Source organism: Sapajus apella, unplaced genomic scaffold, assembly GCF_009761245.1.
Source record: "Sapajus apella isolate SASKATOON/1434 unplaced genomic scaffold, GSC_monkey_1.0 scaffold36, whole genome shotgun sequence".
Taxonomy (NCBI): Eukaryota; Metazoa; Chordata; class Mammalia; order Primates; family Cebidae; genus Sapajus; species Sapajus apella.
Window position 1 is genome coordinate 1,651,678 of NW_022436976.1, and position 15,377 is coordinate 1,667,054.

Sequence of the window (15,377 nt, forward strand, 5' to 3'; positions counted from 1 at the left end):
CCCAGCTGATTTTTTGCATTTTTAGTAGAGACGGGGTTTCACCATGTTGACCAGGATGGTCTCGATCTCTTGACCTCGTGATCCACCCGCCTCGGCCTCCCAAAGTGCTGGGATTACAGGCGTGAGCCACCGTGCCCGGCCTCTTTTTTTTTTTTTTTTAACATGTTGGTTGCTATCTAGTTTTTTAAAAACAGCTTTGCTGAGTTATAATTGACAAATGATAAACTGCATACAATATGTACAATTTGATAAATATATGCACATACCCCATGAAGCCATTACCATATTCAAGATAAAGAACAGACCCATAAGGCCAAATGTTTCCTCGTGCCCCTGCTTCCCAATATACCTCCTTCATCCCCAAGTAACCCCAAGTAACCACTAATCAGCTTTCTTGTCACTATAGATTAGTTTGCTTTTTCTGGAATATTTATAAATGTACTTTTTTTGTATATCTTCTTTTACTTAGTATAATTATTTTGAGATTCAGTCACATTGTTGAATGTAGCAATGGTTCATTCCATTGCTGGCAAGTATTCCATAAAAGAAAAAAAATCTTAAAGATTTTAAAAAAGAAAATCTTAAGAAATCTTTAAGATTTCTTGAGATTTTAGCTATAGGTGTCATATCTGGGAAATCTTTGCCAAGTCCAAGGTCACAAAGATTTTCTCCTATGTTTTCTCCTAGAAATTTTAGAATATTTGGTTTTACCTTTAGGTCTATGATACATTTTGAGTTAATTTTTATATATGGTGTGAGGTATGGATTGAGTTCACTTTCTTACTTATAGCTATCTAACTGTTCTAGCATAATTTGTTGGAAAGACTATCCCTTTTCCACTGAATTGCCTTTGCATCTTTGATGAAAATCAATTGACCATACACATGTGGATCTATTTTTGGACTCTATTGTCATGCATTAATCTATTTATTGATTTTTATAGTATCTTTTTTTTAATAGTAAAAAGAGTTAAAATGAACCTACTATTTGACAGCCCTATGAAAGAAAATGTGCATTTACTACTAATTTAATTTCCACATCAATCTTACGAGGTAGACAGTCCATCTTGCCTTTCCGATGAAGAAGCAGAGGCTCAGGGAGGTGAAGTCATCTGTGGCCACACAGTCACTGAATGACTTTAAGTCATAAGTTTATGACTTAAACCATGTCTGTCTAATTTCAAAGCCTGTGCTATTAACCACTTATGGCAAACGAATAATGTCCCCTTAATATGTTCATGTCCTAATTCCTAAAACCTGTTGATACGGTTTCACTGTGTCTCCACCCAAATCATCTTGAATTGTAGCTCTGATAATTCCCATGTGTAGTGGAAAGGGCCCAATGGGAGATAATTGAATCATGGGGGTGGGTCTTTCCCATGGTGTTCTCATGATAGTGAATAAGTCTCAAGAGACCTGATGGTTTTTTAAAGGGAAGTTCCCCTGCACATGCTGTCTTGCCTGCTGCCATGTAAGACATGACTTTGTTCCTCATTCACCTTCCACCATGACTGTGAGGCCCCCCCGCCCCCAGCCATGTGGAACTGTGAGTCAATTAAACCTCTTTTTTAAAATAAATTACCCAATATCACGTATAGCTTTATTAGCAGCATGAGAACAGATTAATACACTTCTGTAGTGCTATCTTACATAAGAAAAGAGACTTGCAGATATAATTAAGGATCTTTAATTTTTGTTGTTTTTGTTTGTATGTTCTTTTTATTTTTTATTTTTTCCATTTTTTAAAACATTTATCCCAGATACTGAAGGTTAAGAATTTTGAGGTGGGGAGTTGGCTGGGCCTTTGAGGTTGGCCCAGTGTAATACCAAGGGGCCTTATAAGAGGGCAACAGGAGGATCAAAATCAAGGAAGGAGATGAGACAAGGGAAACAGAGGTCATAGAGAATCATTCAAAGATGCTATGCTGCTGGCTTTGAAGAGGAAAGAAGGGACCAGAAATCAAATACAGTGGCCTCTAAAGGCTGAAAAAAGCAAGGAAACAGATTCACCCTCAGGGCCTCCAGAGATAATCAGTCATGCTGACACCTTGACATTAGCACAGTGAAAGTAATTTCGGACTCCTGATTTCTAGAACTGTTAAATAATAAATCTGTATTGTTTAAGCCACTAAGTTTGTGGCAATTTGTTACAGCAGCAATAGGCAACTCATATACCACTAACTCATATTTTAATTTGGGTAAATTATTTAACATTTGGGAGTCACAGCACCTTCATGTCTATAATGGCCACAGTAATGTCTACTTTATAGAGCTAGGGTGATGAGAAGAGTGGGCCTGGCACAGTCATTGCTCCAGAAATATTAGCTATGTGTAAAAAATATATTTCTTCTTCAGAAACCTCTAGGCATTGCCCTGTTAGGCCCTTAGGATTAACAGTGGGTTTTTTTTGAGACTGAATCTTGCTCTCTCACCCAGGCTGGAGTACAGTGGCATGATCTCGGATCACTGCAGCCTCTGCCTCCTAGGTTCAAGCAATTCTCCTGCCTCAGCATTAGCTGGGATTACAGGTACCCACCACCATGCCCAGCTAATTTTTTGTATCTTTAGTAGAGATGGGGTTGCACTGTGTTGGCCAGGCTGGTCTTGAACTCCTGACTGTGTGATCTGCCCACCTCAGCCTCCCAAAGTGCTGAGATTACAGGTGTGAGCCACCACACCCAACTAGGACCAACAGCTTTTAATTTAGCTTATGGATACCTTGGTTCCTTCGTAGGAAAAGGGATTTCAGTTCTTGGAACATGACAGCCACTAGCCCTAAGTAACAGTTGGCAAGGTGAGAGCCCCACTGCAAGGAAGTCAGAGGGATCCTAATGCTACCTGAGGTGGGTAGAGAGAGACTCAAGTAGAAGGGGATGCTAACTCAAAACTACACTTGTCTCACCATAATGTTCTGAGGTTGGTTTTTTCTTTCCCTTAAACAAACATATTCCTATTTTTCAGTTCATCTCCTGTCAACAAATACATCTCAAACCATGCCCCTTTATCAGATTCACAGATTTTCTTACCAGTCAATTCATGTAGTCAAGAAATATTTACTGAGCACCCATTACGTGAAAAGCCTGGTGCTAGTGCTAGGGTATCCAATCTGGACAGAAAGACAGATATTAAATAATGAAGTACACTCATAGATGGAAACTGTGGGGTGGGCATGGTAGCTCACATCTGTAATTCCAGCACTTTGGAAGGCCAAGACAGGAGGACCCCTTGAGCCCAGAAGCTCAAGAACAGCTGGGCAACATAACAAGAACCCATCTCTACAAAAAAAGAAGAAAAAATAAATAAATACAAATTGTGATACGTGCTATTTGGGAGAAAACAGGTGAGAGATGGAACTATGAAGGGTAGCTTTGGTGGTTTACTCAGACAGGAACAAGAGGAAACACAACTCCTTCACTCATTCATTTATTCATTAATGAGTTATAGTGCTGTTTGCCATGAGTTGGCCATGAGTTCAGTGTTAGGGAATCAACAATATACATTAAATTAGCAGTCTTTAAACAGAAATACATAAAACAAGGTTATGTATTGATTAGTTAATGAAAATATGACCAGAGGCTCACAGGAACCTAACCCTGTGTTTCCCCAGGAGCAACAGTTCAGTATTAGCTAATTCAGCATTCAAAGGGACTATACAGAATTTCCATGAATGAGAATTGATTGTACTTTAACTTCAGAATTTTAAGTGCTAGGAAAGCAACTAAACAGAGTAATAGGTGACAGAGAGGTCAAGTAAGGTCTCTTGAGGAAGTGAGATGGTAGTTTAGATCTCAGTGATAAGAAAGTTACATAAAGGGAAAGTCTATCAGGAGCAGCAAAAGCAACAGCCCTGAGGCTGGAATAAATTTGGAACATTCTATGCTAAGCAAGGCTGGTGACTGTAGGTTGGTGAAGAGGAGAAGGAAACAAGGTCAGGACCACTTGAGCACAGGAGCCAGGACCACAGGAGCCAGGACCACTGTAAGGTGTGCCCAGTGGCAAAGAAAGACCATAGGGGAGTTTAAGCAAAAAAGAGGAGTTTAAGCATTGTCAGGCTGCTTAATGGATTGAAGAATGAGCCAAATGGATTGAAGGAGGCTGAGTGGAAGCAGTGATACCAACTAGGAGCCTTAGGAACTAACCGAAGTGAGGAGTGCGGAGATTTGGACTAAGGTTGCAGGTAGGAAGATACTGTGAAGCAGATGGGTTTGAGATAGATTTTAAAAGAGGTGGAATTCCCACAAGTTGGCGTGGTTTGGGAGGGGTAGGGAGGTGTGGAGGGAGACAGAGAAAGAAATCAAAGATGACTCACAAGTTTCACTAACTTAATAAATATTTATATGGCAATGTATCTTGCCACAGGCACTTTGCTGGGTGCTGATAACAGAGCCACTTACAATAGCTGACATTCTCCCACTTTCTTCCCGCCTCCACACTCCACACCTTTGCCCCCACCCTCCACCCCCCACCCCCACCACCCTGGTCCAGGCCATCACCGTCTTTCCCCTGGATTGCTGCAATAACTTCCTAACTATTCTCCCTGCTTCAGTCCTTGCTCCTGCAATTTGCTACACAGTAGCCAGGACAATCTGACCCTTTAAAAACATGTCAGATGGAGTCATTCTTTTCTTAAATACTGCCAATATTTCCCCATCCTATTTGGTTAAGAGATAAAATCTTTACAGTGGCCTGTGGGGCTTTTAGGTCTTCCTTGCCCCCCTCATTGTCTCCTTTTTGTTTCTTAAAGTGAAGTGCGTCATCTAAGTCAACTTTGAGAGGATCCCACTCCATCCCACCAAAAGAAGTTTTGTTAAAATAAGATTATTTAGCCTTTACATGGAGGAACAACATTAGGTTAGTTTTCTAGGTTCTAGTTATTTGTTTAAACACCAGCCTTTTTCCTTGAAATAGTGGTATCTTAGTGTGAAGTAAAGATAAATATTACTGTACTTTTGACTTTTAAAAAAAGTTTGAAAAATACTATTCTGATAAAAGTCATAAATTGCAGGCTTATAATGAGAGGGGAGACCCCCTTGCCTTCTTCCACTTCCTGGTCTCCACCTCCTCCCTCCCCTCCCCTCCGGATATGAAGCAGGGTGAAAATGAAATAAAATACCAAAGAGCTTGAATCTGTGGTCAGGCAACTTGCTGATGCCACTGACCTGGCCATAAAGAGGCCCATGGCCTGGGAAGATGACTTCCTTTTTGGTTCCCAGCATCTCTGCTATCTATAAGCCTTGAAAGAGTTGCAAATGATGTTATCACTACTGGCTGGAGCCCAGCACTGAGTCATGTCCCCCAAGTTTGCACAACGCAGGCTCCGTCCTGGAAATACCTCTGCCAACTAATAATTAATTTACTGCCTTTGTCTTGTCTGTAAGTCCCCTCCCCTGCCTGCTCCCACTCGCACTGCATATGAACTAGCACATCAATGAAGCCAAAAGATTGTAAGGTCAGATGTCCAGCCAATGGACAATGACATCGTTTTGCCTCAGTTTCCCCTTTAGTGTTGTAAGCCTATAAAAGGGGAAAGAAGCTACTTCTCAGGGAGCTTGGTAAATAAGGCTTTAGCCCATGTAGCTCCCAGCCAAATAAAAAGCCATTTTCTTCCTCAGTCCGGTGTTCGAGAGGTTTGTTTCCCACTACTCCTGCTTAAATAACACTTAATGGTTATAAAAGGTCTTTCAATAATCATAAAATGAATTTTTAACAGACTGCTTGATCCAAGTTTGCTTCTCAGTTTGAAATTCTCTAATTTTTTTCTTCAAAAAAATTTTCATTTTATATTCTAAATGGAATGGTATCATTTTAGCCCATGTACATTTTGATTGATCACTTCAGTTTGTAGTATTCCTGCTTGCTTACTGCATATTAAAATATTATAAAACTGAGGACACAAGTTCTAAATTGTATTTACACTTACCCATGCTCTCCATATTTACTGGTTCCATGTCTTCACTAGCTAGAATACAATAAAAGAAAGTCAAATTTTTGAATCAAACATATGTCAGTTTATTATAATCTTTACCAAACCTCAAAAAACAAAATGTAAGTACAAATATACAATAAGAACTTAAACTATCTTGTTAATAATTAAATAGAGAAAATTGGAATAATTGTCTTTTATACAGTTATCTCTTAGTGATACGTTTACTACGGCATTCATTATATGGCATTTCATTGATATCATAATGAAATTAGTCAAAAGTAAGAATAAATCTCTATATATCATATTCCTCATGCATTTGACTTTATGACACAAAAATTTTATTTCACTTGATATGTAAAACCATAATCATTTGGCTGCTAATATATGTACAAATACTAACTCTACACACAAAAAAACCCATTAAATGAAGAAATAATCCTACCAGCTAATATTGGTTTTGGGCTTTTTTTGCCACGTGATGACTTTTTCTTTTGTTTTTGTTTTGGAGCCATGGTTCTGACTTGGGCTGCAGAAAGAGATGATATTATTAGTAAATTATTGCAATTTGCAAATAACTTGAAATTTCAAATACTAAACATGATCATTTAATAAACTTAAGAATATATTTTCTAAGTTTTACCCTGGACTAAATCAACCTGTCTCTTCATAGAACAGGTGTTCTGTGACAAAGGTTTATTGCAATAACAATATTACCGATGAGATCTTACTGTTCTGGTGGAGCTATTCAGCTGAAGCACACTGTGGTGACCAGAACAAAGTATCAACGTGCATATGTATATGTGATTTTTAAATTAACATAATTGAGATCATACTTTTGTCTTAGCATGTAAACATGTAACAACTAAGGCCTTATTTGGGCTATCAGAGAGAATGCCTCCAAAAGTTTTCCATGGAATTGCTAATCAATTTATATATATATATATATATATATTTTTTTTTTTTTTTTCCCTATTTTATTGCACTTTAGGTTCTGGGGTACATGTGAAGAGCATGCAGGACTGTTGCATAAATACATACATGGCAATGTGGTTTGCTGCCTCCATCCTCATCACCTATATCTGGCATTTCTCCTCATGTTATCCCTCCCCGACTCCTTACCCCCCACTGTCCCACCCCTAATTCCCCCTAACAGACCCCAGTGTGTGATGCTCCCCTCCCTGTGTCCATGTGTTCTCACTGTTCAACACCCACCTATGAGTGAGAACATGCAGTGTCTGATTTTCTGTTCTTGTCTCAGTTTGCTGAGAATGATGGTTTCCAGGTTCATCCACGTCCCTACAAAGGACACAAACTCATCATTTTTTATGGCTGCATAGTATTCCATGGTGTACATATGCTACATTTTCCCTGTCCAATCTATCATCGATGGGCATTTGGGTTGGTTCCAGGTCTTTGCTATTGTAAACAGTGCTGCAATGAACATATGTGTGCATATGTCTTTATAAAAGAATGATTTATAATTCTTTGGGTATATACCCAGTAATGGGATTGCTGGGTCAAATGGAATTTCTATTTCTAGGTCCTTGAATCACTGCATTGTCTTCCACAATCATTGAACTAATTTACATTCCCACCAACAGTGTAAAAGTGTTCCTATTTCTCCACATCCTCTCCAGGATCTCGTCTCCAGATTTTTTAATGATCGCCATTCTAACTGGCGTGAGATGGTATCTCAATGTGGTTTTGATTTGCATTTCTCTAATGACCAGTGATGATGAGCATTTTTTCATGTTTGTTGGCCTCATGTATATCTTCTTTTGTAAAGTGTCTGTTTATATCCTTCGCCCACTGTTGAATGGGGTTGTTTTTCTTCTTGTTGTAAATCTGTTTTAGTTCTTTGTAGATTCTGGATATAAGTCCTTTGTCAGATGGGTAGATTGCAAAAATTTTTTCCCATCCTGCTGGTTGCCAATTCACTAAATGATTGTTTCTTTTGCTGTGCAGAAGCTCTGGAGTTTAATTAGATCCCATTTGTCTATTTTGGCTTTTGTTGCCATTGCTTTTGGTATTTTAGTCATGAAGTCCTTGCTTATGCCTATGTCCTGAATGGTTTTGCCTAGGTTTTCTTCTAGGGCTCTTATGGTGTTAGGTCTTACGTTTAAGTCTTTAATCCATCTGGAGTTAATTTTAGTGTAAGGTGTCAGAAAGGGCTCCTGTTTCTGCTTTCTGCACATGGCTAGCCAGTTTTCCCAACATCATTTATTAAACAGGGAATCTTTTGCCCATTGCTTGTTTTTGTCAGGTTTGTCAAAGATCAGATGGTTGCAGATGTGTGGCATTGCCTCCAAGGCCTCTGTTCTGTTCCATTGGTCTATTTCTCTGTTTTGGTACCAGTACCATGCTGTTTTGATTACTGTAGCCTTGTAGTATAGTTTGAAGTCAAGTAGCGTGATGCCTATAGCTTTGTTCTTTTTGCTTAGAATTGACTTGGCCATGCAGGCTCTGTTTTGGTTCCATATGAAGTTTAATGTGGTTTTTTCCAGTTCTGTGAAAAGGGTCATAGGTAGCTTAACGGGGATAGCATTGAATCTATAAATTACTTTGGGCAGTATGGCCATTTTCACAATATTGATTCTTCCTAAACATGAGCATGGAATGTTTCTCCATCTGTTTGTGTCCTCTCTTATTTCCTTGAGCAGTGGTTTGTCATTATCCTTGAAGAGTTCCTTTACATCCTTTGTTAGTTGTATTCCTAGGTATTTTATTCTCTTTGGAGCAATTGTGAATGGCAGTTCGTTCTTTTTGGCTCTCTTTAAGTCTGTTATTGGTGTATAGGAATGCTTGTAATTTTCACACATTTTGAATGGGCTTGTTTTTTCTTGTAAATCTGTTTTAGTTCTTTGTAGATTCTGGATATTAGCCCTTTGTCAGATGGGTAGATTGCAAAAATTTTTTCCCATTCTGTTGGTTGCCGATTCACTCTAATGACTGTTTCTTTTGCTGTGCAGAAGCTATGGAGTTTGATTAGGACCCATTTGTCTATTTTGGCTTTTGTTGCCAGTGCTTTTGATGTTTTGGTCATGAAGTCCTTGCCTATGCCTATGTCCTGAATGGTTTTGCCTATATTTTCTTCTAGGGTTTTTATGGATATCCTTGTTAATTTTCTGTCTTGTTGATCTGTCTAATATTGACAGTGGAGTGTTAAAGTCTCCTATTATTATTGTGTGGGAGTCTAAGTCTCTTTGTAGGTCATTAAGAACTTGCTTTGTGTATCTGGGTGCTCCTGTATTGGGTGCATATATATTTAGGATAGTTAGTTCTTCCTGTTGCATTGATCCTTTTACCATTATGTAATGCCCTTCTTTGTCTCTTATGATCCTTGTTGGTTTAAAGTCTGTTTTATCAGAGACTAGGATTGCAACTCCTGCTATTTTTTGCTCTCCATTTGCTTGGTAAATCTTCCTCCATCCCTTTATTTTGAGCCTATGTGTATCCTTGCATGTGAGATGGGTTTCCTGGATACAGCACACCCATGGGTTTTGACTTTTTATCCAATTTGCCAGTCTGTGTCTTTTGATTGGGGCATTTAGCCCATTTACACTTAAGGTTATTATTGTTATGTGTGAATTTGATCCTGCCATTTTGATGCTAGCTGGATGTTTTGCCCATTATTGACACAGTTTCTTCATTGTGTTGATGCTCTTTACCACTTGGTACAGTTTTGGAGTAGCTGGTACTGGTTGTTCCTTTCTATGTTTAGTGCTTCTTTCAGGGGCTCTAGTAAAGCAGGCCTGGTGGTAATGAAGTCACTAAGTAATTGCTTCTTCATAAAGGATTTTATTTCTCCTTTGCTTATGAAGTTTAGTTTGGCTGAATATGAAATTCTAGGTTGAACGTTCTTTTCTTTAAGGATGTTGAATATTGGCCCCCACCCTCTTCTGGCTTGTTGGGTTTCTACTGAGAGATCCACTGTGATGGGCTTCCTTTTGTGGGTAACCTGACCTTTCTCTCTGGCTGCCCTTAGCATTTTTTCCTTCATTTTAACCCTGGTGAATCTGGCGATTATGAGCCTTGGGGTTGCTCTTCTTGAGGAATCTTTGTGGTGTTCTCTTTATTTCCTGGACTTGAATATTGGCCTGCCTTGCTAGGTTGTGGAAGTTCTCCTGGATAATATCCTGGAGAGTGTTTTCCAGCTTGATTCATTCTCTCCGTCACATTCAGGTACACCTATCAAACATAGATTAGGTCTTTTCACATAATCCCACATTTCTTGGAGGTTTTGTTCATTTCTTTTTACTTTTTCCTTCTTGTTTTATTTCGTTGAGTTGATCTTCAATCTCTGATATCCTTTCTTCTGCTTGGTTGATTCGGCTATTGAAACTTGTGTCTGATTTGTGAAGTTCTTGTGTTGTTTTTCAGCTCTATCAGTTCATTTATATTCTTCTCTAAGCTGTTTATTCTCATTAGCATTTTGTCAAACCTTTTTTCAAGGTTCTTAGTTTTTGTTTTGCATTGGGTTAGATGATCATCAATTTTGACAGGATAGAACACTGGCTAAGGTCATCACCATGACATCAAATCCTTGTCATCTCTTCCATGCTTACCTTTGTCCTGTTCTATTTAAATGGTTAGGAATGTGACTACAGGAGTCTGGGCAGCAGAGTTTTTAAAGAGGCTGTTCTTTTTCCAGCTGAGTGACCTTGGGCAAATTACTTACCTTCTCTAAGTTCAGTTTATTCATCTATTTAATGGGGATAATAATAAAATCTACCCCACAAGGTGACTGTGAAGACTTAATGAAATAAAGTGTCATCATCATCAACTCAGTCATCTCAGTCTGGTTTGCACCATTTTAACAAATCAATAGAGACTACTATTTCATAGCCTATGGTCAAAATATCACAAGTTTTATTTTATATCTAGATGCTCGATTACAAAATCTTATCCAAAGTGTGGATGTGAGTGTGTCTGTGTTTGTGTGTAAACATCTTCCCTTCAGATTTTCTCATATGTATTTTTTTTTCAAATAATAAAAATGATAGCTCACATTTGTGAAGTGCTTACTATGTGCCAGGCACAGTTCCAAGTATTTTACATGTATTTTTATTTAGTCTTAATCACATTTATTGACATATAAATGACTTGAATTGTCCATCATCTGAAACATTTTTCTTTGTGTTGGGAACATTACAATTCTTCTAGTGATTGTGAAATATGCAATGAATTATTATTAACTATAATTTTCCTGCTATACTATTGAATACTAGATAACCACATTTTATTATTACTATTATTTTTATCCTCCTTTTATAATGAGAAAATGAGGCCCCAAGAGGTTCAGGTGACTCTCCTGAAGGGACACAGAGAGCAATGGGCAGTGGTGTCAGGCTGTGAGCCCAAGCAGCCTGGCTCTGATAGACATATTCTTAATCTCTGTACTAGATGATCCCTTGGATTTCAATGATAACTGCTGTGTTTCATTACAAATGAAACTATTTTAAATCATTGTCTTTACCTAGAAAGGCAGGATTTGATTATATAAGCAATATTTTATGATTCTGACAATTTCTATTTTTAAGATATTCTGCAATGAATGGCTCTGACTCAACTCTTTAGACTGTCAAATGTCCTCCATATCACTTTCCCGTCTTAGCATAATTTTAAATCTTGTATCTCTTCCTTTTTTCAGAAGATTACTTATCAATGTACCCCTTCTCCATATGGTATCCTAGCTGAATTTTAGTTTGATGTAAAATACTTAAAAACTTCTTTTTTCTCCTGAGATGGAGTCTTGCTCTGTCACCCAGGCTGGAGTGCTATGGCATGTTCACACCTGTAATCCCAGCACTTTGGGAGGCCGAGATGGGTTGATCATGAGGTTATAAGTTTGAGACCAGCCTGGCCAACATGGTGAAAAACCCTTAACACCACTTAGACTCACCCTATGCACACACCATCATCACCACCACTATTTATACCACATATATATACTAAGTGACTGTGATGCACCAGATGCTATCCTAGGTGTTAGGGATACAGCAGTGAACAAAATAGGCAAAACCCCTCATGAAAGCTTACATTCTAGGGAAAGACAGAAAATGAACAAATAAAGGAGGAAAATATAATTAGTATTTTAAGAGGTGAGAACTACTAAAAAGAAAAATAAGGTAGGAAAAGGAATCGGACATTGGAACAAAGACCTGAGAAAGAAGAAAGCAAGAAATGCAGATATCTGGAAGAGAAACAGTGTTTTCAGGTGGAAGGAACAGTACATTTAAAGGTTCTGGAGCAGGATCATGCCTGGCATATTTAAGAAAACAGCAAGAAGGTCATGATGGCTGGAGCAGAGTCAGGGAAAGACCACAGGCAAAGTTGATCAGAGAGATGATAGGGATAGATTAGTCAGCTTTGCTGCAGTAACAAATGACCCCCACATCTCAGTGACATACAATAACAAATATTTATTTCTTCTCATGCTATTATGCACTGTGGTGTGGATGAGCTGCTTCAAGTCTTCTTTTTCTGGGATCCAGGCTGAAGAAGCAGACTCTATTTCACACATGCCACTTTCACAGCAGAGTAAAAAGCAGGAGAGCTAATGGAATTGCATAATGCTGCCTAACTTTCTCCTTGGCACTGACATATTGTGCCTCCTGCTCACATTCTTTTGGCCCAAGCAAGTAAGTCAATCCTGATAATGGGGGAGGGATTCTCTGCCTGGTTGGCAGTAGGTGGGAATGTATGATCCTCTTACCCATAAGGGAGGTAATAGCTGGGAATGATATAATTGGAAACAACTATATAATATACCACAAGAGGGGCTAGATCATGTATTAGGACTTTGGCTTTCACTCTGAATGAGGTGGGGAGTTACTGGATGGTTTTGAGCTTAGAAGTTACTTTACTCAATCTGTCCCACAATTTAAGGATCAATATGGCTGCTGTGTTGAGAAAAGACTGCAGCAAGGAAAGTGCTGAAGCAGGAAATCCAGTAGAGAGACATTTAATAATCCATGGGAGAGATGAGGGTGCTTAGATCAGGGAGCTGAAAGTGAGATGGGAAAGGCGATTGGATTCTGGATATATTTTGTTAAGTAGAGCCAGTAAGATTCATTGGTGACAAAAATACAGTATCCATGCTATACTATCCAAATTAGTCCATGCTGTATTAGTTTTCTCTTAATGCTGTACCAAATTATCACAAATTTTCTGTCTTAAAACTATACAAATCTATTATCTTACAGCTTTGTAGTTCAGATGTCTGATACAGATCTCATGGGGCTTAAACCAAGGAGTCAGCAGGGCTGCATTCCTTTCTTTCCAGTGCCTGTAAGAGAGAATTTGTTTTCTTGCCTTTTCCAATTTTTAGAGCCCACTATTTCTTGGTGTGTGGCCCCAGCCTCCAACTTCAAAGTCAGAATGGAGGGTTAAGTCCTTCTCACGTAGCTTTCTCTGACCTTCTCTTCTTTCTCTCTCACTTTTAAGGACCCTTGTGACTACATTGGGCCTACCTAGATAATCCAGGATAATCTCTCTATATTAAGGTCTGCTGATCTTTATTACATCTGTGACTTTACTTCTTTGCCATGTATGGTAATATATCCACAGGTTCCAGGAATTAAGAAGTTCTGCCTTAAAATTAAACTTGACTATAGGTATCAGTTTATAATCATCCCCCAAATAATCAAAGTAAGAAAGTGTCCTGTTCTTTTCAAATGCTATTATTAAATGCTCTGTAGGTAATTTGAGTTTCCAGTTTTCAAGGAAAAACAAAGTCAAATTTTCAGCAATAAATTAGGCACCAAAATTGGAACGTGCATTAATGCATGCCACCTTACCTGAACAGCTCATTTACTACTTTCACAAACGTTAAATGACTTTTGTCTAAATTATTGTCTAGTGACTAAGGGCAAAATGACCTACTGAATTAGTCATTTTGACCAGGTACTAGTGACCAGGTTGTTCTAAAGGGTTTTAGAGGTCTTAATTCTTCTTCACTAAAAACATAATATCTACATTTCCATGCACCATAGATAGACACATTCATAACCTAAGTGAGTCAGGTGAATATAGTCTAAACTGAAAGGAAAATGATTACTTTGGGAGTAGCCACCTTATATTGTATTTCAGTTTCAGGCAAAATTTTGCAGTTTATTTTAGTAATTGTAAATTATAAAAATCCTACCAACATTATGTCTAGAAAATAAATCACTTTTAATTGGGGGTATCTAAACCAAATGAATAATATACTCTGTATAATTTCAATAAACACATTTATTCAAAGTTTTTTAATGTAGATCTTTCTTTTTAAAAACAAATCCCTGATAAAAGATATTACTTTCAAATTACAGCAAGGCTTACTGAAGTTTTTTTTTCATAAAATTAACTGAATATTTCATAAAATGAATGTGTTATATTTTCCAAACTTTTTTCTATTAAATTGCTTATTAAAATATTATGAATACAAATCAAAACCGCATTGAGATACCACCTCACGCCAGTTAGAATAGCGATCATTAAAAAATCAGGAGACAACAGATGCTGGAGAGGATGTGGAGAAATAGGGATGCTTTTACACTGTTGGTAGGAGTGTAAATTAGTTCAACCATTGTCGAAGACAGTGTGGCGATTCCTTAAGGATCTAGAAATAGAAATTCCATTTGACCCAGCAATCCCATTACTGGGAATATACCCAAAGGATTATAAATCATTCTATTATAAAGAGACATGCACACATATGTTTATTGCAGCACTGTTCACAATAGCAAAGACTTGGAACCAACCCAAATGCTCATCAATGATAGACTGGATAAAGAAAATGTGGCACATATACATAACAGAATACTATGCAGCCATAAAAAAGGATGAATTCATGTCTTTTGCAGGGACATGGATGAAACGAAACCATCATTCTCAGCAAACTGACACAAGAACAGAAAACCAAACACCGCATATTCTCACTCATAAGTGGGTGTTGAACAATGAGAGCACACAATGAGTACACCACCAGAGCACACGGACACAGGGAGGGGAACGTCACACACCAGGACCTGGGGGGTGGTGGGCTAAGGAGGAATAGCAGAGGGTGACGGGATTGGGGAGGGATAGCATTAGGAGAATTACCTAATGTAGATGACAGAGTGATGGATGCAGCAAACCACCATCATGGCATATGTATACCTACGTAACAAACCTGTATGATCTCCACATATACCCCAGAACTTAAAGTATAATAAACAAATTTTTTAAAAAGTTTATGAAAATTGTTCAATACCTGATCCTACATTACTAAGATTACTTTGAAATGTGCATAACATTTTTTCTGTTCCCAGCTGAAGTCAATTTGCAATTATTAAGAGTAGCAGAAGAACTATTTCATCTACTCCTAAAATAAAGGTTGTGACCAACCCAGTGGCTTGTGTTTTGACTGGTTTTTGAAGCATTAGAGCTGATTGTATTTCTTTTTTTTTTTTTTTTTTTTTTTTTTTTTT

At 38.1% G+C, this 15,377-nt stretch overlaps 1 protein-coding gene across 1 annotated transcript in view; it reads right to left on the reverse strand.

Annotated features, from left to right (window-relative positions):
* Positions 1–15,377, reverse strand: part of WDR63 (WD repeat domain 63) — a 77,992-nt gene that overhangs the window by 57,490 nt on the left and 5,125 nt on the right. The window contains exons 2-3 of the mRNA XM_032296397.1: positions 6,368–6,451; positions 5,920–5,958 (exon numbers count right to left, since the gene is read on the reverse strand). Coding sequence (XP_032152288.1) covers positions 5,920–5,958; positions 6,368–6,437 — 109 coding nt within the window. The 5' untranslated portion in view covers positions 6,438–6,451. The remainder of the gene's footprint in view (positions 1–5,919; positions 5,959–6,367; positions 6,452–15,377) is intronic.